The sequence below is a fragment of the Lynx canadensis genome, chromosome B3 (assembly GCF_007474595.2).
Source record: "Lynx canadensis isolate LIC74 chromosome B3, mLynCan4.pri.v2, whole genome shotgun sequence".
Classification (NCBI taxonomy): Eukaryota; Metazoa; Chordata; class Mammalia; order Carnivora; family Felidae; genus Lynx; species Lynx canadensis.
In genome coordinates this window covers 5,265,387-5,285,771 of record NC_044308.2, presented here as the reverse complement: position 1 = coordinate 5,285,771, position 20,385 = coordinate 5,265,387, and the positions used below count along the sequence as shown (strand labels likewise).

Genomic DNA, 20,385 nt, shown 5'->3' with positions numbered 1-20,385 from the left:
TCCCAAGCAGACTCTGCTGTCAGAGCAGAGCCCAGTGCAGGTCTCAGTCTCACAAACTGAGATCATGACCTGAGCCGAAATCAGGAGTTGGACATTAACCTACTAAGCCACCCAGGCGCCCCACAATAAATTCTCGGAAATGCTATTCATTATCTGGGTATTGATACTGGCCATCTGGTATAGGCAACTGGTGTTTGTGCCAAAACTTCTCTTCACCTAGGACAGGCAACCTTTATTTTATTTATGTATTAAAAAAAATCTTTTTTAATGTTTATTTATATTTGAGAGAGAGAGAGAGAGAGAGGCAGACAGAGCATGAGCCAGGGAGGGCCAGGGAGAAGGGGAGACAGGCTCTCTCTGCTGGAAGCAGGCTCCAGGCTCTGAACTGTCCGAGTAGAACCCTAGAAAATATTGAAGCCTATGGAGAAACTGCTATTCTTGGAGATCTAGCCTGGTGATTCATAAGAGCCACTGAATACCCTGAGGCACAAAGGGGGCCAGTGAGAGCCCCTAGCCCCATCATTTGTAGATGGCACACCCTCAGTTTAAGTGACTTGTTCTGGGCCTCACTGCTGACTGGTGGCAAAGCACATCCAGATTCTAGTTTGTCTGGTGCCAGAGCAATGTCTTTGTTATCCATTTGTATCTAAGAAAGGAGAGGAAATTTCTCTGTTCTTTGAATGTTATTTTTGAGAGAGTGTGCATGCACTGGAGGGGCAGAGAGAGAGGGAGAGAGAGAATCCCAAGCAGGCTCTGTGGTGTCAGCACAGAGCCCAATGTGGGGCTCCAACCCATAAGCCACGAGATCATGACCTGTACCAAAGTCCGGATGCCCAACCGACTGAGCCACTCAAGCACCCCTGGTTATCATTTTTAAAGTAACCTTTTTTTTTTGAGATAAAATGCAGGGTACCCAGTTAAATTCGTATTCCAGATAAACAATGAAATTTTTTAATGAGCTTTCTGTAATTGAAGAATAACATACAGAAATGTACATAAACTCAAATGCAGACTCAATGGATTTTCACAAAGTCAGCACACATGTAGGTAACCAGTGTTCCTTGTACCCCGTCCCAGTCACCACCTCCCAGGATAATGGACCACCGTCCTGCCTTCTGAAAGTACACCTTAGTTTTGCCTGTTTTTTGAAGTTTATATAAATGGAATCACATAGTGATACATGCTTTCTTGTCTGGCTTTTTTCACTCAAGACTGTTTTTCCTTTTCTTCTCCAACTTTTGTTTGTTTTTCCACAGTAGTTTGTTTTACTTCCTTTTTTTTCTTTTAGGTTTGAGGTATAACTTACATACAGTAAAACTGACTCATTTTACATGTACAGTTCGAATTTTGGTCATTGTATACAGTTAGGTAATCACCGTTGAGATCTAGGACCACTCCATCACCCTGAAAAAATTTCCTTGTGCTGTTTTGCAATTGATCCCTTGCCCTGATCCCAGGCAATTAATGTGCTTTCTTTCACTATAGTTTTGCTTTTCTAGAACTTCATAAAATGGAATCATATAGTACGTAGTCTTTTTGCATTTGACCTCTTTCGTTTAGCATAGTTTCTTGTAATGTTTCTGAGATTTATCCATGTTGTGTATTCATTGTTGTAATATTCCATGATAGGAATGTACTGTTTATTATGTTGATGGACATCTGGGTTGTTTCTACTCTTAGGCTATTATGAGGAGTGCTGCTCTGATCATTCCTGTTCTTGCCTTGAGTGCATATGTGTGCGTTTCTGCTGGACCTGCATGTAAAAGTGGAACTGCTATGTTCAGGTTTAATAGGTGCTGCCCACAGTTTTAAAGTGGTTGTACCGGTTTATACTCCAACTTTATGAAAGTTCTGGCTTTTCTATATCCTCACCATCACTTTCGTGTTTGATGTTTGTTTATTTTGAGAGAGAGCGTGTGTGCACGCATGAGCTGGAGAGGGGCAGAGAGAGAGGGAGAGAGAATCCCACACAGGCTCCACACTGTCAGTGCAGAGCCTGACCCTGGGCTCGATCCCAGGAACCACGAGATCATGACCTGAGCTGAAATCAAGAGTCAGGCGCTTAACCAACTGAGCCACCCAGGTGCCTCCTCACCAAAACATGATGTTTATCTTTTGTAATTTTAGCCATTCTGTAAGTCAGTAGTTGTAATTTAAGAACAAGAAATTAGTGTGATAAATTGCCACCTGTTTTATAGGATCTTCTCACCAAGCAAGCTCTTGTGTTGGTGGGATTTTATTTTGTTTGGTTTATCTTTACTTTTTTGTTTTTTTAATGTTTGTTTATTTTTGAGAGCGAGAGAGAGACAGAGTGTGAGTTGGGGAGGGGCAGAGAGAGGGAGACACACAATCTGGAGCAGGCTCCAGGCTCTGAGCTATCAGCACAGAGCCCGACACGGGGCTCGAACTCATGAGCTGTGAGATCATGACCTGAGCTGGTCGGTCACCCAACCGACTGAGCCACCAGGCACCCCTACTTTTTTTTTTTTTTTTTAAGTAATCTCTACACCCAACGTGGGGCTCGAATTCACAATCCTGGTATCAAGAATCACATGCTCTACTAAGCCAGCCAGGCGCTCCTGTCTGGTTTTTCTTTTATAATTCTGTATTGTACTGCCATCAGTAGAATTGTTGATGAAAGTCCACATTCTATTATTCGGAAGATTGAACTTCCAGAGTAAGGCAATACTGAATTTTGCTTTGCCAGTGTTGTGTTTTGGGGAGAAGAGTGGTTAAGCTGAATGCTTGTTTTCAATTTGTTTTAGCCTTCAGGCCACTGAGAAACTAGTATATTTAGTTTCAGTAAATTTTTATTTTAGTCTGGAGGCAGTGGCTCATGTTACTGGCTTCTCTTTTGCTTTTCAGTGAGGTGCTGGCGGAGGAGTCAATAGTATGTCTCCAGAAAGCTCTGAATCACCTTCGGGAAATATGGGAATTAATTGGGATTCCAGAGGACCAGCGGTTACAAAGAACGGAGGTTGTAAAGAAGCATATCAAGGTGAGTTGGGTAGTACTGGTCTCTTTACGGTGGTTCAGGGGTAAGGATATTGGTGTCTCATCTGACATAGCTACAGAAGTGATACGAAGATGTCACAGGCTCTTCCTGGTTTTCTTTGTATTTAAGTCCTTTCTTAAGAATTTGAAATTATGAAGGTTTTGGTGTCGTTTGTTGGTTTGGGGTTTTTTCCCCCATTGGCCTCAGACTTTTATGGGACTGTATTCTCTTTTGTAGGACCTCCTGGATATGATGATTGCTGAAGAGGAGAGCCTGAAGGAAAGGCTCATCAAAAGCATATCCATCTGTCAAAAAGAGCTGAATACCCTGTGCAGCGAGTTACATGTCGAGCCATTTCAGGTACATGGCAGAGTCTCAGGGGATCCTGCTGGGTCTGAGATTAGGAAGGAACTCTGACTTGGGGCTACCGGTGGAAGGTTTCCTTGTGAAATCCTGGCCATGAAAGCAGGGAGAATTTGTCACCTAGTTATTTAGTTTCACCAAAGTACCTTTCACTTATGTGAAGAGTTGCCCTGTTGAGAGATACTAGCTAATAAGTGGTGCAATGCTTTGATCAAAAACAAGCCCTATATTTGTGGGGTGTGTGTATAATATATATACATATTATGTATATTATTATATTATTAATATATAATATTGATATTAATATATATAAATAATATGTACTTTTTCTTTTTTAATTCTAAGGAAGAGCTAAGTACAGATGGTACCATGCTATTCTTTCTTTGAAAAAAAATTAAAAGCACTACCTAGGAAGCAAAAGGGACTAGTGATACAAGGGAAAGTTACCAAAAAACCTGCCTTTGTGGTTTTTTATACCCAGTAGCTGCACACCAGTGAACCAGCCAAAATGGCTACTTGGGAAGAAATGTCTCAAAAGCTGGAGTGTCAGGAGAGCATAGTCAAATTCAGAGCATGATTATCTCTGTACCACGCTGACAGGTTGCTGTTTTGTGGTCCAGCACAAGGCAGAGCTTGAATGAGGACACCAGCAAGGATGGAATGAATAACAGGACTCCAAAACATGTCCCTGGTTAGATCCCGTATAAGTAGTGTTGGGATCATAAAAGTGAAAACCACTGTGGAGCTTGGCAAGGTAATTAGAATAGATGTGAGTGCAGGGCCAGCACAGGATGGCTATAATGTGGTGCCAATAAGATTCTTGGGTCCCACTCTGCTACAGGAAGAACTACGTGGGTACCTAGATGGAATCAGGCTAGGAGGGAGACCGCCTTTAAGGGATTAATGATAATTCATACCTGGCAGCCAAGAGCAATCAGATCGTGATATCAGTGTAGTTTTTTGGAATCTACAGAAATGGCATATATATCATTGATTTCGAACAAATAGTTTCTTTAGTCTTTTTTTTTTTAACTTTCAGTGTGAAATCGGGTGAGAAGTTAGATATACAGTGATAAATATATATCTCCCTTAAATTACATGGCAGTTTTTATTAGTTCACCAGTGTGGAATAAAATTCTATAAATTTTTAAGACCTGTAACTGCCACTCCCCCCTACCCCCCGCCACCTGTTTATCTGTTGGAGTAAAGCAAGGACTATCGATTTGTATTGGTTAGGTGATGTTTGTAGGCTTTTTAGGATGAGCATCAAGTTATGAGCTAAATAGACTACCCCATAGCTAACTCAAAACAAGCTTTCCAACCACTTTTCACCTCTTGCCAAAGTGCCCTGGTATGTTTCCTTTACTAGAGACCTTCCTTAGGGGACCCTCCTTGTGCCATATTTTGTTGGCCGTGAGTTGATGTACTGTTAAGTTTAACTAAAAGCCTGTCATCCTAGGGGTGCCTGGAAGGCTTAGTAGGTTAAGCATCCGGCTTCAGCTCAGGTCATGATCTCACAGTTCATGAGTTTAAGCCCTGACATCAGGGCTTACTGACATCAGTGTGGAGCCTGCTTCGGATCCTCTGTCTCCCTCTCTCTGTGCCCCTCCCCTGCTCACGTGCTCTCTCTCTCTGAAAATAAATAAATAAACATTAAAAAAAAAAGTTTGTCACTCTAGCCTTCTTCCATTGTCCTTCTCTTCCTGTGAATAAATCCACTTGAAACCTTGTAACAATGGCACATTGTTTCTTGCAGGAGGAAGGAGAGACGACCATCTTGCAACTAGAAAAGGATTTGCGCACTCAGGTAGAACTGATGCGAAAACAGAAAAAGGAGAGAAAACAGGAACTGAAACTACTTCAGGAACAAGATCAAGAACTGTGTGAAATTCTTTGCCTGCCCCACTATGACGTGGACAGCTCGTCCGTTCCCAGCCTAGAGGAGCTGAGCCAGTTCAGACAGCACGTGGCCACGTTGAGGGAGACAAAGGTATACTGTTTGCACTCATACTTCCTAAAGGTCGGTTTGACTTTCCTGGAGGGGCTCGTAATCATTGTATTTTATAGGCCTCTAGACGTGAGGAGTTCGTCAACATAAAGAGACAGATCATACTGTGTATGGAAGAACTAGATCACACCCCAGACACAAGCTTTGAAAGAGATGTGGTCTGTGAAGATGAAGATGCCTTTTGTTTGTCTCTGGAGAATATCGCAACACTACAAAAGTTGCTACGGCAGGTAATGGCCACTCGCTACTCCATCGTGTCCGGCAGTTTGAAAAAGCTGACAGTTTCTTCCTTCAGTCTTAAATAAGAAGCCCATATAAGTGAAAAGGGGAAGGATAAAGATAGCAAATGATATGAACATCCTTGATTTGCATTTTTTAAGCAAAAAATTTATATGTAGCTCAAAGAATGTGAAATTGAAATTTGAATGAGATACTAACTGTCTGTGAATTAGCTTAGTGTTTAATTTTTTAAGTTAAAAATTTGATTCTTGGTTCTTGGTGTTTGAGATCCTACCATAATGACAGCCATACAGTTTGTGTTCAGAATCACAAAAATACGCTTCTTCTCAATCTAGTCAGAGTACTGCTTGTGAGTCCAGACATTTCTTTGTGGGAAGGCAGCGGGCTGGGCTTCTTTGTTCTGTCTTTGCCCTAACTGTCAGCTCTCCTCCCCACAGCTGGAAATGCGAAAGTCACAAAATGAAGCAGTGTGTGAGGGTCTGCGGGCTCAAATCCGAGAGCTCTGGGACAGGTTACAAATACCTGCAGAAGAGAGAGAAGCTGTGGCCACGGTTATGAGTGGGTCAAAGGCCAAGGTCAGGAAAGCGGTAAGAAATCCAATGGGTGCTAGGTCAGCAGTGTCTACAAGTGTCAAGTCTGTTGTCCTTACCAGCTTCCTGCCTCAAGCGAGCCTGTTTTTAAAGACAAGCATCAGGGGTGTCTGGGTGGCTCAGTTGATTAAGCGTCCAGCTTCAGCTCAGGTCACGATCTCACAGTTCGTGGGCTCGAGCCCCTCGTCAGGCTCTGTGCGGACAGCTCAGAGCCTGGAGCCTGCTTCGGATTCTGTGTCTCCCTCGCTCTTTGCCCCTCCACCATTTGCGCGCACGCGCTCTCTCTCTCTCAAAAATAAATAAACATTTAAAAAAAATTTTATTTTTTAAAAAGACAAGGGACGCCGGGGTGGTTCAGTCAGTTAAGCGTCCGACTTCGGCTCGGGTCATGATCTCATGGTCCGTGAATTCTAGCCCCACGTCGGGCTCTGTACTGACAGCTCAGAGCCTAGAGCCTGCCTTGGATTCTGTGTCTCCCTCTCTCTTTGCCCCTCCCCTGCTCATGCTCTGTCTCTCTCTCTTTGTCAAAAATAAATAAACATTAAAAAAAAATGACTTAAAAAAAAAAAGACAAGCATCAGACGAGGGTGGTGATAGCTGCTCATCTTCTGTCCTTTTGTGTGCCTTTCTTAGATTTCTGGCTCCCATGAGCTCATTGTTGCAAAGAGTATTGATTTACCTCTGTTGCTTTGTGTTATAATTTTATTTAGAAGGGGGAGGGGCATGGGAGCTTTTGGATTCCTGGGGGAAAATGAATGTGTGGCAAGCGCCTTTACCAAAGCTCCTTGTTTCAGCTGCAATTGGAAGTGGATCGGTTGGAGGAACTGAAGATGCAGAACATGAAGAAAGTGATTGAGGCGATTCGAGTGGAGCTGGCTCAGTACTGGGACCAGTGTTTCTACAGCCAGGAGCAGAGACAGGCTTTTGCCCCTTACTATGCTGGTCCGTACAAAAGTGGTGGTCTTCGTGTGGCCTGCTCACTTGTCTTTATGAGGGCAGACGTTTGCTGGGAAGTGCTTCCTCTACCCAACAGATACGGCTCCCCTTTCAAGCCATTTAGCATCAGTTGCCATTCCTGAATAAACAGACATTTGCAAATGCTACTAGGAAGTAAGGGGTCTCTCGATTTCTGAAGCAGTGTATCACTGTAGCCTGTGGTTGTGAGGCTCAAGTCTGTCAGGTGCTTACTCTGGGCCAGGTGCAGTGTCAAATCCTTAATGATATTATCTCACTTAGTCCTCATGTCAAGAGATGAGCACACAGAAGCACATAAATGCTCAGCAACTTAACCCAGAGGCAGCACATAGGCAGCAGAGCCCACATTTGAGCCCACAGAGCCTGTCCCCAAGAGCTCAGCAGAATTCTAGTCTGACAGACGAGACTGTACTAAATTCAGCAGTGGTTTTAGAAATTGTGGGCAGGATGCAAAGGAAGAATATGAAGGAAACCAAGGACAAGGCAAGCGATGACCTAGAGCTTTGAGAATCTTCATCGCTGTGGCCTGCACCCTAATCCCTTAGCCCCTCCTCTCCTCCCAGACTGATCATGTGACAAAGCTGGCTTTTATTATCCACGATATATGCTTATTCACGTATCACTTTTACTCTATGGAAGACAGATTGATTTCCATTCTAGGAGGATGAGGATGAGGGTTACTAAACACTAGAAGTTTTTCATCTCCTGGGCTTGTATCTTGCAGAGGACTACACAGAAAATCTGCTTCAGCTCCATGATGCCGAGATCGTGCGGTTAAGAAACTACTATGAGGTTCACAAAGAACTCTTTGAAGGTGTCCAGAAGTGGGAAGAAAGCTGGAGGCTTTTTTTGGAGTTTGAGGTACCGCCCTAGCTTCTGTTTCCCTAGAGTGCGATCAAGTGTTAAGAAGGCCTGCCCTGGACAGTCAGAGTCCACTCTCCTGTGCCCTTTACCAGGCTTCTAAAACCCTGTCTTTATCAGTAAGTCCGAGTTACTGCTAACCTATCTGTACTTGTGAAGCTTATATGCAGGAGCGTGGAAGAACAAAATTAATGCCTTAAGTAAGGTAGGAATTTCTTGCGTGAAGGAAGTCTAGAGGTACAGCATCCAGAGCAGGTATGGCTGTTCCACACTCAGTGGTGTCCCAGGCTTCTCCAGCCCACGGCTCCCCGACCACTAAGGGGTGGTCCGAAGTGGCTCTAGAGCCCCCACCGTTGCACTTCAAGCATTGCCCCTTCAGCCCCTCTAAGGGCTCTTTCCAGTATTAAGCTCCCCACACCAGCACTGGCGTGCCTGGGGCACCTGCTGCCACGGATAAATTCACGTTCTCGGTACTAGTAGGAGGGAGAGGGTGGATGTTGGGGCAGGCAGTTAATATTCACTACCAGTCCAACTTTTGCCGTCTTCTTAGAAAGTTTGCCTGGGTATCAGGGCACGTTTATTTAGTCTGAATTCCTTTTCTTCTGGTAGACTGGGCACTCAAAGCATTTCGGAGCTTGGGACTGGGACTGGGTGAGCCACACAAGACATGTAGGGCACAAGGAGAGTCCTTCTCAGAGCTCAAAGGGGTCCTAAGAGAATCCCGAGTTCAACTCCTTCAGGTTTATAGGAGGGAAACTAGGACTCAACACGTGGAGAGAGAGATACGTGAGGTCTTACAGCTGTTTCAGAACAGACGTCCTAGTTCTCGGTTATTCCTTAACTTCTGGTTGAATGCAAGAAAGAAGAGTATTAAGCAAGTCTTGTTGATGTGCTGGTATTTAAGGAGATGAGAAACTGATTACTGTCCCTTTAGTTAGTGTTTAATAGACAGTCATCAATCAAGGGGTCTGGAAAGGAGATAGGATTTCTTTACAAGCTCAGCCCCCAGATTGTCAAGATTGTTTCTAAACTTTTCTGATGATCTGCTCCTACTGTTGAGTGTATAAACCTAATTTACACTTACAAATTACACATTTAGATTACTGTTCTGATATAATATATGCATGATAGAGGAACAAAAACCAGAAATGGGGGCACCTGGGTGGGTGGCTTAGTTAAGTGTCTGACTCTTGGTTTCAGCTCAGGTCATGATCTCATACTTGGTGAGATCGAGCCCTGCATCTGGCTCTGTCCTGACAGTGCAGAACCAGATTGGGATTCTCTGTCTCCCTCTCTCTCTCTGCCCCTCCCCTGTTCACAATCTCTCTCCTCTCTCTTTCTCAAGAATAAACATTAAAAAAATTTTTTTTTAAAGAGTAAGAAGCCTAACACTTTACATTTTAACTTGCCCATTTTGTGAGTGTTAATTTCATAAAAACCAGATTATGAACCTCTTAACTGGGCACATTTAACCTGCATCATTAGTATGCCAGAGCTGAGTGGGTACACAGGGTTGTCACCACCAAGCCCTCCGAGTGTAGATCTCTCCCTTGTCCCTCCAAATACCTCATTCCCTGTAGGTGACAAGTCACGTCTGACATCTGGACCAAGTAAGGGAGCCAGTGACTTTGTGCACTCCATATTAAAGCTTACCTCACTCTGAGATTAGAAAGGAACCGAACCATAGTCTTCCTGCACCCCAGTGGATGACCTCGCATACGCCCACGGAGCTCACACCCCACTCCCCTTGCCTTGGAACACCATCATTTCTCTCTGCTGCAGTGGATGGAATGCAGAAGTCTCCTTAGTATGTAGTCTCCTTAGTATGGATCAGTTTACGAAAGCAAGGAATCTTAGCAGAAGTAACTGGTCTGACCATCTCAGGGCTTACTCTAATTAAAATCTATTTTTCACAGAGAAAAGCTTCAGATCCAAGTCGATTTACAAACCGCGGAGGAAATCTTCTAAAAGAAGAAAAGCAACGAGCCAAACTTCAAAAAATACTCCCTAAGGTAATATTGCCACTGAGAGTTTTTGTTGCTTGGCTACAAAACACCTTACTTTTTGTATATCCTTGGCTTTGAAACATCTTGCCCCAGAACCGTCTTCTCTTCTAAAGCTTGGGCCAGGATAAGTACATACTGAGCCTTCCTCCTGACTGAATATCAAGGCTTAATAGCTTTCTAGGGCCGGTGTAGCAAAGTACCACAGACTGGCTGGCTTAAACAATACATTTATTTTTTCACAATTCTGGAGGCTGTAAGTGTGAGATCAAAGTTATCAGTAGGGTAGGTTTCTTCGGAGGCCTCTATCCTTGACTTGAGGATGACTTTCTTCCTCCCTATATCTTTCCATGGTCTTCCTTCTGTATGTATCTATGTCCCGATTTTTCTCTTACAAAGCTACCAGTCACATTGACCCTAATGACCTCATTTATCATTTAACTTCATTACCTGTTTGTGGGGAAAAAAAAAAAAAAAAAGTCACATTCTGAGGTATTGGGGGGTGGGGGTTAGGACTTAAATATGAATTTTGGGAGGATACAATTCAGCCTATAACAAAAGACAAACTTTTGAGAAAGTGCTGTGGGCTTTGTTACTGTTCTCTATTTTAATAGTAATAGTGTTTATTGAATTAAGTGCCAGATACTATTCCAAAGTATTTTCCAATTAGTCATTTCCATTAAAAATTTTTTTTAATTTTTATTAATTTATCAAAAAAAATTTTTTTTAACATTTATTTATTTTTGAGAGAGAGGGACAGAGCAGGGGAGGGGCAGAGAGAGAGGGAGACACAGAATCCAAAACAGGCTCCAGGCTCTGAGCTGTCAGCACAGAGCCCAATGTGGGGCTTGAACTCACAAACCTGAGCTCATGACCTGAGCTGAAGTGGGACACTTAACCGACTGAGCCACCCAGGTGCCCCTTAGTTAATTCATTTTAAATTTACATCTAAGTTAGTTAGCATGTAGTGCAGTAATGATTTCAGGAGTTGATTCCAGTGATCCATCCTCTATGTGTATAACACCCAGTGCTCATCCCAACAAGTGTCTTCCTTAATGCCCCTTCCCCATTTAGCCCATCCTCTCACCCACGGCCCCTCCAGCAACCCTCAGTTCTCTGTATTTAAGAGTGTCTTATGTTTTGCCCCCCTCCCTGTTTTTATACTATTTTTGCTTCATCTGTTCATCTGTTTTGTATCTTAAATTCCACATGCGTGAAGTCATTTATTTGTCTTTCTCTAAGTTCACTTAGCATAATACTTTCTAGTTCCATCCACATTGTTGCATATGGCAAGATTTCATTCTTTTCGATTGCCGAGTAATACTCCGTTGTATATATATACCACATCTTCTTTATCCATTCATCCATTGATGGACATTTGGGCTCTTTCCATACTTTGGCCATTGTTGATAGTGCTGCTATAAACATGGGGGTGCACGTACCCCTTTGAAACAGCACACCTGTATCCCTTGGATATATACCTAGTAGTGTAATTGCTGGGTCGTAGGGTAGTTCTGTTTTATTCATTTCCATTTTTATGCATCAGGAGACTGAGGCCCTGAGAACTTAGGTAACTTTTCATAGCCTATAAGAGGTAGATTCTAGATCGGGACCCAGATTGGGGTGCTCTTAATATACATCATGGTTTTTTTTTTTAATATATATATTTTTTTAACGTTTATTCATTTTTGAGAGAGAGAGAGCACGAGCAGGGAAGGGACAGAGAGAGGAAGAGAGACAGAATCTGAAGCAGGCTCTAGGCTTCGAGCTGTCTGCACAGAGCCGGACGCGGTGCTTGAACTCATGAACTGCGAGATCATGACCTGAGCCTAAGTCGGATGCTCAATCGACTGAGCCACCCAGGCGCCCCATAATGTACATTGTTCATTTAATGTTGCTTGTCCCCCCAGTGCCTCCAGCTTTAGGCACCAAAACCCAGTTAGACTCTGGGTTCTTGCTGTTTCCCACCTTCATGTGTGTTACGAATAAATCGTCCCTAGGATTTGCTTCCCGATCACTCTGACCTGGGCCCACGTGAGTCCAGCTACCTGAAATTAGGCTTACGTGCTCTGGGGCGGGAGTCTTCCTTTGGGAGAATACTTTCATTCGGGCTTCATACCAAGGATTTGAAGTGATTAACATTTCTTTCTTTATGGTCTCAGCTGGAAGAGGAGCTGAAGGCACGGATTGAAATGTGGGAACAGGAGCATTCGCAGGCATTTGTGGTGAATGGGCAGAAATTCATGGAGTATGTGACAGAACAATGGGAGATGCATCGAATGGAGAAGGAGCGAGCCAAGCAAGAGAGAGTAAGTGAGCACAGTGTGGGCAAGAGGACGATGGTAATGTGAGTAGCCCAGGGTCTCTTCCAGGGATCTGGGTTGGCTGAAGGGCTAGCCCACCGCACCTCTTTTAGCTCTGGGTTCAGGCACTTGGCTCTAGATATCTGGCCCAGCTTCTGCCCCATCCCAGACCTGTTCCTTTCCTGGGAGTTTTCACTGTTCCTTCTGACCTTCATACAGCAACTAAAGAACAAGAAGCAGACAGAGACAGAGATGCTCTATGGCAGTGCTCCCCGAACCCCCAGCAAGCGGCGAGGACTGGTACCCAACACACCGGGCAAAGTGCGCAAGGTGAACGTGAGGCTTTGTGAACCACCGTTTGTGAGGGGTTGTTGAGGCTGGGGCTCTTGGCCACCTTTCGCCTTCTGCCCTGCAGATGGGAAAGGGCTTTGGGGACCTTCCAGGTTGAGTCCATCTGAAAGTGTGACCAGAAGGCAGTACTTAATCCCAAGTAATAACTTGATAATGACAGTCAAGGACTTGGCTTTGATGTGTGCCTGTGGTTGAGGTCTTGGATTAATCTTGGGAGACCATAACTGTCACCATTCCGTAATGATGAAGACCTTCAGAGGTTCATCCTAGAATTCCAACAAGTGACAATGATATTCTGTGAGAGCCTTTCATGTTTAGTAAATGGGATAGTTTAACTTTTCCTTTGATAAATAGAGCAGTATTTCCTTTCTCTTTCCTCAGCTCATATTTATAACCAATAGATCTTTTAAAAAGCACCTGCAGGGGCACCTGGCTGGCTCAGTTAGAATGTGCAAATCTTGATCTCAGGGCCGTGAATGTGAGCCCTGCGTTGCAGGGAGTTTAAAAAAAAAATCACCTGTAGTGTAACTCCAAGAGAACTATTGAGAGTATTTGTTTTTCCTGCTTTTTAATTTTTTTAAATGTTTACTTATTTTTAAGAGAGAGCACGAGCAGGGGAGGGGCAGAGAGAGAGGGAGACACAGAATCTGAAGCAGGCTCCAAGCTCTGAGCGGTAAGATCAGAGCCCGACTCAGAGCTCCAACTCACATACCATGAGATCGTGACCTGAGCTGAAGTCAGACACTTAACTGAGCCACCCAGGTGCCCGTTTTTCTTCGTTTTTAAATAACGTATTTTTACAAAATAAAGGTCACATATGATTTGGATTTCTGCCTTTCCCCTAGTTGGTATTGGTTGTGGTTCTTTTTTCATAGTATCAAACTTTCTTCAAATACATGCTCGTTATTAGCTGTATATTCTATTCTCTTGACATACCATCATTTATTAAACTAGTTCCCTATTGTTGATAGATTTTACTTTATTTTTGATTAAAAAAAAATTTTTTAATGTTTATTTTTGAGAGAGAGACAGCATGAGGGGGGGAGGGGCAGAGAGAGAGAAGGAGACACAGAATCCAAAATATGCTCCAGGCTCTGAGCTGTCAGCACAGAGCCTGATGCAGTGCTCAAACTCAGTAACCGTGAGATCATGACCCAAGCCAAATTCCAATGCTTGACCGACCGAGCCACCCAGACGCCCCACTTTCTGTTTTTAGGGAGACGGAGACAGTGCAAGTGGCACGGGGTTGGGGGAGCAGAGAGAGGAGACAGAAAATCCCAAGTCTGATGAGCTCTAACTCACAAAAGCATGAGACCATAACCTGAGCTGAAACCAAGAGTTGGATGCTTAACTGACTGAGCCACCTAGGTGCCCCAATATTAGGTATTATAAAGATTTTATTTTTAAGTAATCTCTATATCCGACGTGGGGCTCAAACTCATAACCCTGAGATAAGTCACACACTCTACTAAGCCAGTCAGGCACCCCATAATAGGTAGTTTTTTTATTATGAAAATCATGTGATGGGGCACCTGGGTGGCTCAGTTGGTTAAGCATTCGTCTCTTTCGGCTCAGGTCATGATCTCATAGCTCAGGAGTCTAAGCCCCGCATGGGGCTCCACGCTGACAGGGCAGAGCCTGCTTAGGATTGTCTCTCTCTGCTCCTCCCTGGCATGCATGTGCACGAGAGCGCTCTCTCTCAAAATAAACTTAAAAAACATGTGATAAGCTTTTAAAAACCTAGAACACTAAAAATCAATTATAGAAAGATCTGTTTTAATTAAAAGTTTGCAGACCTCTGTGCTACATGCTGAGCATAAAAGAGAAGCGAGAGGCCCTTGCTCTCAAGAGTGAAGTCAGGGGTGCCCGGCTGGTAGGGCAGCTCTGGATCTCCAGGTTGTGAGTTTCAGGCCCATACTGGGTATAAAGATTGCTTAAAAATAAAATCTGAAAGTTTCCTCTAATCAGACATTTCTGAAGCCCTAGTTGCACTGATTAATGATCTGTGCTGCCAGTGCCTAAGTGTCAGACTCTGATCCTTGTTAACAGGTGATACTTTCATACTTTAAGTCTTTGTCCATCTGAGGGTATGAAGTTCTGTCTCATGATTTTAGTTTGTATCTCCCTCCTTACTAATGGAAATTGAACCTTTTGCCATGTCTACCGGCAGCATTTGTGTCTTGTGTAGTTTGTGTTTTTACTCTTTATGGTGTTTTGCTGATGAACGAAAAGTGTTTTATGGTTTTGTTTGTTCACTTTTTTATTTAAAAAAAAATTTTTTTTAAGAGAGAAAGCACAAGTAGGGGCAGAGAGAGAGGGAGAGAGAATTCCAAGCAGGCTCCACGCTGTCAGTGCAGAGCTGGACATGGGGCTCAAACCCACAAACCATGAGATCATGACCTGAGCTGAAATCGAGTCAGATGTTCAACCAACTGAGCCACCCAGGCGCCCCCAGTTTGCATTTCTAACGTTTAAAAAATTTTTTCTTTACATTTATTTTTAAGAGACAAAGAGAGACACATTACAAGTGGGGGAGGGGCAGAGAGAGAATGAGACACAGAATATGAAGCAGGTTCCAGGCTCTGAGTCATCAGCACAGAGCCCGATGCGGGGCTTAAACTCACAAACTGTGGGATCATGACCTGAGCTAAAGTCGGACGCTTAACCAAATGAGCCACCCAGGTGCCCCTCTTAACATTTTATGCAAATACAATTATACAGTATGTATTCTTCTTTTGGTTTGGCTTCTCTCGTTTAGCATAGCTTTTTTGAGATTCATCTATGTTGTTACATGTATAATAGGCCACTCCTTTTTACTGCCGAGCAGTATTCCATTGCACAGTTTGCTTATCCATTTGCCTGTGGATGGACACTTGGCTTGTAGGCAGTGTTTTGGCTATTACAGATAAAGCTGCTCTCTATATATGTATAGGTCTTGGTAGGGATATCTGCTTTCATTTCTCTTGGGTAAATACCTAAATATGATAGAATTACAAACAAAATGGCTACCATTTTATAGTGCAGTCCGGATAGAAATACTTTCAACACTTGTCACAATTTTCCTCAAAGCTCTTAACCATGTAAACCCATCTTTCTTAGACTATTTCCCATACTCCTTTCTCTATAGTGTAGGGATGGGCTGCCAGGCGTGTTACCCCACCTCCATAATCTCTGTTCTTCCCCTTAGCTGAACACTACCACCATGTCCAACGCTACGGCCAACAGCAGCATTCGGCCTGTCTTTGGGGGGACAATCTACCGCTCCCCTGTGTCTCGACTTCCACCTTCTGGCAGCAAGGTTAGTATGTATGCTCCGTGTACAAGGGACATCCCCAGCACACCTCCAGCCCATTTACCCAGGGGCCCCACCTCGTCGTTCGAGTTTCTGAGAACCCTGGATTCGGTTTTCAGGGAGATGCTGTGAGTAAGCCAGCTTATCTGCCAAAAAAAGAAACCAACAACAACAAAATACACCCAGCGGTCATTCTGAACCCCGGTAGTATCATGGGAATCACTGGGATGTAACTAGGTTCAGTGCAAAGCCTGGTCTTCAGCTACTGCTGAGTGAGGTCCCTGTGTGTGGGTTCAAGCCCAGCGACACTGGATCACTAGACAGAATCGGGTACTCTCACATCAGGAGAGGTGGGGAATCTGTGCTAAGTGGGTCTTTCAAGTATTTTACAGACTATGCTCAAGATAGGTATTTTGCAAGTCATTAAGAATTCATGTATTTTTTGAAACCACAAGTAGAGGATTATAGGCCCATGAATAACAAAGACAGTATCAGCCTTTAGCCATTTGCGTGTGTGTGTGTGTGTGTGGTCACTATGAGGATGGTGCGCGGATCTCTCTCTTTCCCTTCTCTGCAGCCGGTCGGCACTTCCACTTGTTCGGGGAAAAAAACGCCCCGTGCTGGCAGGCATGGAGCCAACAAGGAGAACCTGGAGCTCAACGGCAGCATCCTGAGTGGTGGGTACCCTGCCTCGGCCCCCCTCCAGCGCAACTTCAGCATTAATTCTGTTGCCAGCACCTATTCTGAGTTTGCGGTAATTCACCTTTTCTAATATCTGCCAGTCTCTGGGGAGCACACAGTTGGGGCAGAGTGGGTATCTTCCCAAGGGCACCCAGGCCGTGAGGACAGTTCTTTGGAGGCTGAGAATCCCTTTCCTGCCTTGACCATGGCATGGGGTGGGCTGGTTTAAGGAGCATACGAGAAGGAAGTTGGCAGCAGCAACTAGACATTTAGCCTGGATCCTTCTGCTTCAGAAATACCATTCCCTGGCTGCAGGAGGTGACCCTCTGATCACGGCCCTGGTGCTCTCTTGGTGGAGTTCTTGGTAATTGTCTTAATTCTTTGTTCTTAGAAGGATCCGTCCCTCTCTGACAGCTCCACTGTCGGGCTTCAGGTCTGTATGGCAACCCCTGCATGTCCCATGTCCGCTTTCCAAACTCACCTGTCACATCTGCTGGCTTAATTCCCGTCTGGGCACAGGGCTACACTAACCAATAATCTCAGCTGTACTACCACAGAACCTTTTTTTGACAAAGGAGCAGAAGTCCTAATGCGGACCTCAAGGATAGCTGACTTCAGTCCCAAGAGACTAATCTGCTGATTAACAAGAAAACTTGTTCAGACTTGAATTGGATTCTCAGCCCTACCTAAAGTCAGGCAAAGTTTTTTTTTTTTTTTTTAATCCTGTCTTTCACAACAGAAGACCTTCACCCTCCCCAGTTGTGACATCAGAGGCCTCCAATGTGCCAGAAAGAATAGAGGCCCCATCACGTGGGGAGGGGAGCCCCAGCTGTGTGCTGCCCATCATGAGGTTCTTGGCCTGTGTGCTGATTGTTTCCTGGAGTATATGACTTACTAACCCCTTAGGGCTGAATTGCCAACTTTCTGTCTTCTGTGAGCTAGCCAGTGTTCATTTCCTTGCCTCTGCCTGTTTCTACCTCATTAAGCTGCTAAAGCATGTATGTGGCATTGGGAGATGTTTCCAGATGCTCTTTAGTTCCTAGTAACCTACTCCGTGTTTACTAACACCTAACTGCAGTGCCCTTGACTTACCAGTGTGCGTTCTCTCTGCCCTCCGTATCTTCCTGCTGGGAAGCGAGGCTGTTCCTCACCGTGGGGGAGGGGATACGGCGTTAAAGCCATGGTGCCCGCTTACTGCTGCAGTGACAGAACGGGGCAGTTGCCCCAAGGCAAGAGCTTGTTTTGAGCATTGAAACAAGTTTCATATTATGGCACTTGTTTCAAATTAAATGATTGGTATAGTTTTATATATAGAAGTGTATGTTGCTCTGGCTAGCTGATTGCTGGACAGAGAGTCCAACTTTCTCTTCCTTGCTTGTTTAGCCAAGCCCCGTATCATCCCCGTGGGGCTTAAATGTACCCTGCTTATCTCTAATCTGGTTTTGGCTGCTTTGGCTGGTAACAGACTCCACCAGGCGGCACCAAAGCCGGTAGACTAACCTTTACTAACCTCTTTCTCAGTGGTATTCGTGCTTTCTCTTCTTTTCCATGTGCTCCAGCATGAGATCATATCACCAGCAGGTTACAAGGCCCTCAGCCCCAGGGATTGGTAGATAAAGGTCTGGCCCCTTGCTTTATCCAGGGCTCAAAAGACCAAAGGTTGTTGCCTGCCTAGCTTGACAACTCAATAGAGTACTTTGTGAAACTTGAGGGACTGCTGTTCTGTGAGGTTGTAACAGAACGAACTGGCTAAGGACGAGGTCCCGGGCATACGTGTGCACGTGCTTAATCTCTGACTAATAGAACGGGGCTCAGAGCCTCTCATCTTGTGTTCCTAACAACCTGTGCTGGAGAAGGACCTCTGTCTCAGAGAAACAGCCCTCAGGGGACCTTGTGCTGACATTTACCCATGCTTACAAGGGCGGGGCACGCAGAGGAGGGACAGTACTGCCACTGACATTATTTATTTTTCAACAGCGAGAACTTTCAAAGGCTTCCAAATCTGATGCTACTTCTCGAATCCTCAATTCGACCAACATCCAGTCCTGAGAGGCCCTGAGCGGTCAGCCAGCTGTGGCTTCCTGTGCCTAGACGAGATCTAATTATCTATGTGGCTTTCATTTTTCTTGAGTTTAGGTGTGCTTGAGAATCTGGACAGGTTCCACTACCACGGGCCTAACTTACACAAGTGAATGAGTGTCACAGAGCAAAGTCCATCATAGGCTTAGTGGGTCTTCAAAGACTTGATTTTGTTTTGACCCAAGAAATACATTAAAACTTAGTTCATAGCAGTAAGTGCAAATTTTAGCATATGGAACCTAATTTTTTCTCTACCCCGTAATTCTGCTTGCTGAAGCACGAGCAAGGGCGTGTCGTATTTCACCACGGTGTGGGAAAAGGAGTGTGCCGGTCCTTGGGGTAGGGACCTGAAGCAATATTGGCTCGTAGGCTGTCACTAGTAATTAACATCTTTTTTGTTGAGGGACGCTGAGTTAACGCTCTGGCTACAGTAGCTTTGCTCTCACCTAAAGATCTGTCTCCGCCACACAGGACAGCCTTCCTCCTGCTGAGGATGTGTGTGTGTCAGAAGTGGAGATGGCCTGACCTACTGCCAAAGAGGTGACAGGGAGGCTGGGAGCTCCTTTGTTAAACTGTGTACAGTTCTGTTATTGTGCAATGCCCTTTGTGGGGATGTGTGTGTGAACACATGCCTGTCTGAACTCTGTTTCTGCAGTTTTCCTCTGGGTTGAGTCCCCCCATCCCTCTGCCCGCTAGGTCCGAGTTCATCTACCCCGGCAGTTGCCGAGCTGGGAGGCTGTTTGGATGGGTTGGGCCATTTCTGTTGTGGAGATCTGGAACTTTGCACAAATCAGTATTGGGGAGTTGTTTCTGCTCCAGCGTCCACATCTTTACCTACCCTACTGATCACTACTGCTCTCCCCAAAGCACTATTTATTCTTACCTTGTCTGCCTCTGTCAGCACGTTCAATGGTTCTCAAAACTCACCAGCATGGATTTGGTCTGTGTCCGCCATGCTGCTTAGACATATACATGTCCTGTTTTTAAAATATAAATATATTCTTAAAAATAAATTAAAATGTGTATACTTACCTTTCAAAAAGATATATTGTTTTTTTTTCTCCCCGGCCAAATCACTTTTTGGTTGCTTTGGTCTGTGGAAAACAGAAAAGACTAAAAAGAAAATATAAGATTTTTTTGTTGGGAGTATGGTTTTATGTTCTGTGCATTTCTAAATATTTCTTGAGAAAAGTTTGAGAGAAAAAGTCCAATTCCTGATACGTAAATTTCCATTTGCACTGCTCTCTGTCCCTAACAGGACATCTTTTATAGGCCTGGCTTTTTGGTTTTTTAACAGCCTTTATTTTTATTAGAAAATAAATGCCCATTTACAGTGTACACTTGGATAAGTTTTGACAGTTTCACACACTTGTGAAACCATCACCACAATCCAGTTTCTGAACATAACCATTACCCCCAAAATTTCCTCCTGCCCCTTTACAGTTTTCCCCTCCCCACCCCTACCAACCATTTATCTGCTTTGTGTCACTGTGGAGGAGTTTGCATTTTCTAGAGTTTTAGCTAAGTAGAATCCTGCAGTATATATTCTTTTTGGGGGCTTTTTTTTTGTGTGTGTGTGGGTTTTTTTTTTCAATATATGAAGTTTATTGTCAAATTGGTTTCCATGCAACACCCAGTGCTCAT

At 44.3% G+C, this 20,385-nt stretch overlaps 1 protein-coding gene across 6 annotated transcripts in view; it reads left to right on the top strand.

Annotated features, from left to right (window-relative positions):
• Positions 1 to 20,385, top strand: part of PRC1 (protein regulator of cytokinesis 1) — a 40,850-nt gene that overhangs the window by 6,458 nt on the left and 14,007 nt on the right. The window contains exons 2-15 of one of the 6 annotated variants that reach the window (XM_032593568.1): positions 2,866 to 2,998; positions 3,233 to 3,355; positions 5,115 to 5,348; positions 5,426 to 5,596; positions 6,044 to 6,193; positions 6,991 to 7,138; positions 7,896 to 8,032; positions 9,949 to 10,044; positions 12,198 to 12,344; positions 12,558 to 12,668; positions 15,877 to 15,987; positions 16,559 to 16,735; positions 17,054 to 17,095; positions 18,640 to 19,783. In XM_032593568.1, the coding sequence (XP_032449459.1) occupies positions 2,866 to 2,998; positions 3,233 to 3,355; positions 5,115 to 5,348; positions 5,426 to 5,596; positions 6,044 to 6,193; positions 6,991 to 7,138; positions 7,896 to 8,032; positions 9,949 to 10,044; positions 12,198 to 12,344; positions 12,558 to 12,668; positions 15,877 to 15,987; positions 16,559 to 16,735; positions 17,054 to 17,095; positions 18,640 to 18,711 (1,852 nt within the window). In that variant the 3' untranslated portion in view covers positions 18,712 to 19,783. Of the gene's footprint in view, positions 1 to 2,865; positions 2,999 to 3,232; positions 3,356 to 5,114; positions 5,349 to 5,425; positions 5,597 to 6,043; positions 6,194 to 6,990; positions 7,139 to 7,895; positions 8,033 to 9,948; positions 10,045 to 12,197; positions 12,345 to 12,557; positions 12,669 to 15,876; positions 16,401 to 16,558; positions 16,736 to 17,053; positions 17,096 to 18,639; positions 19,784 to 20,385 lie in introns of those variants that run through there. The other 5 variants (XM_030317354.1, XM_030317349.1, XM_030317348.1 and 2 more) reach the window with 5 other exon arrangements.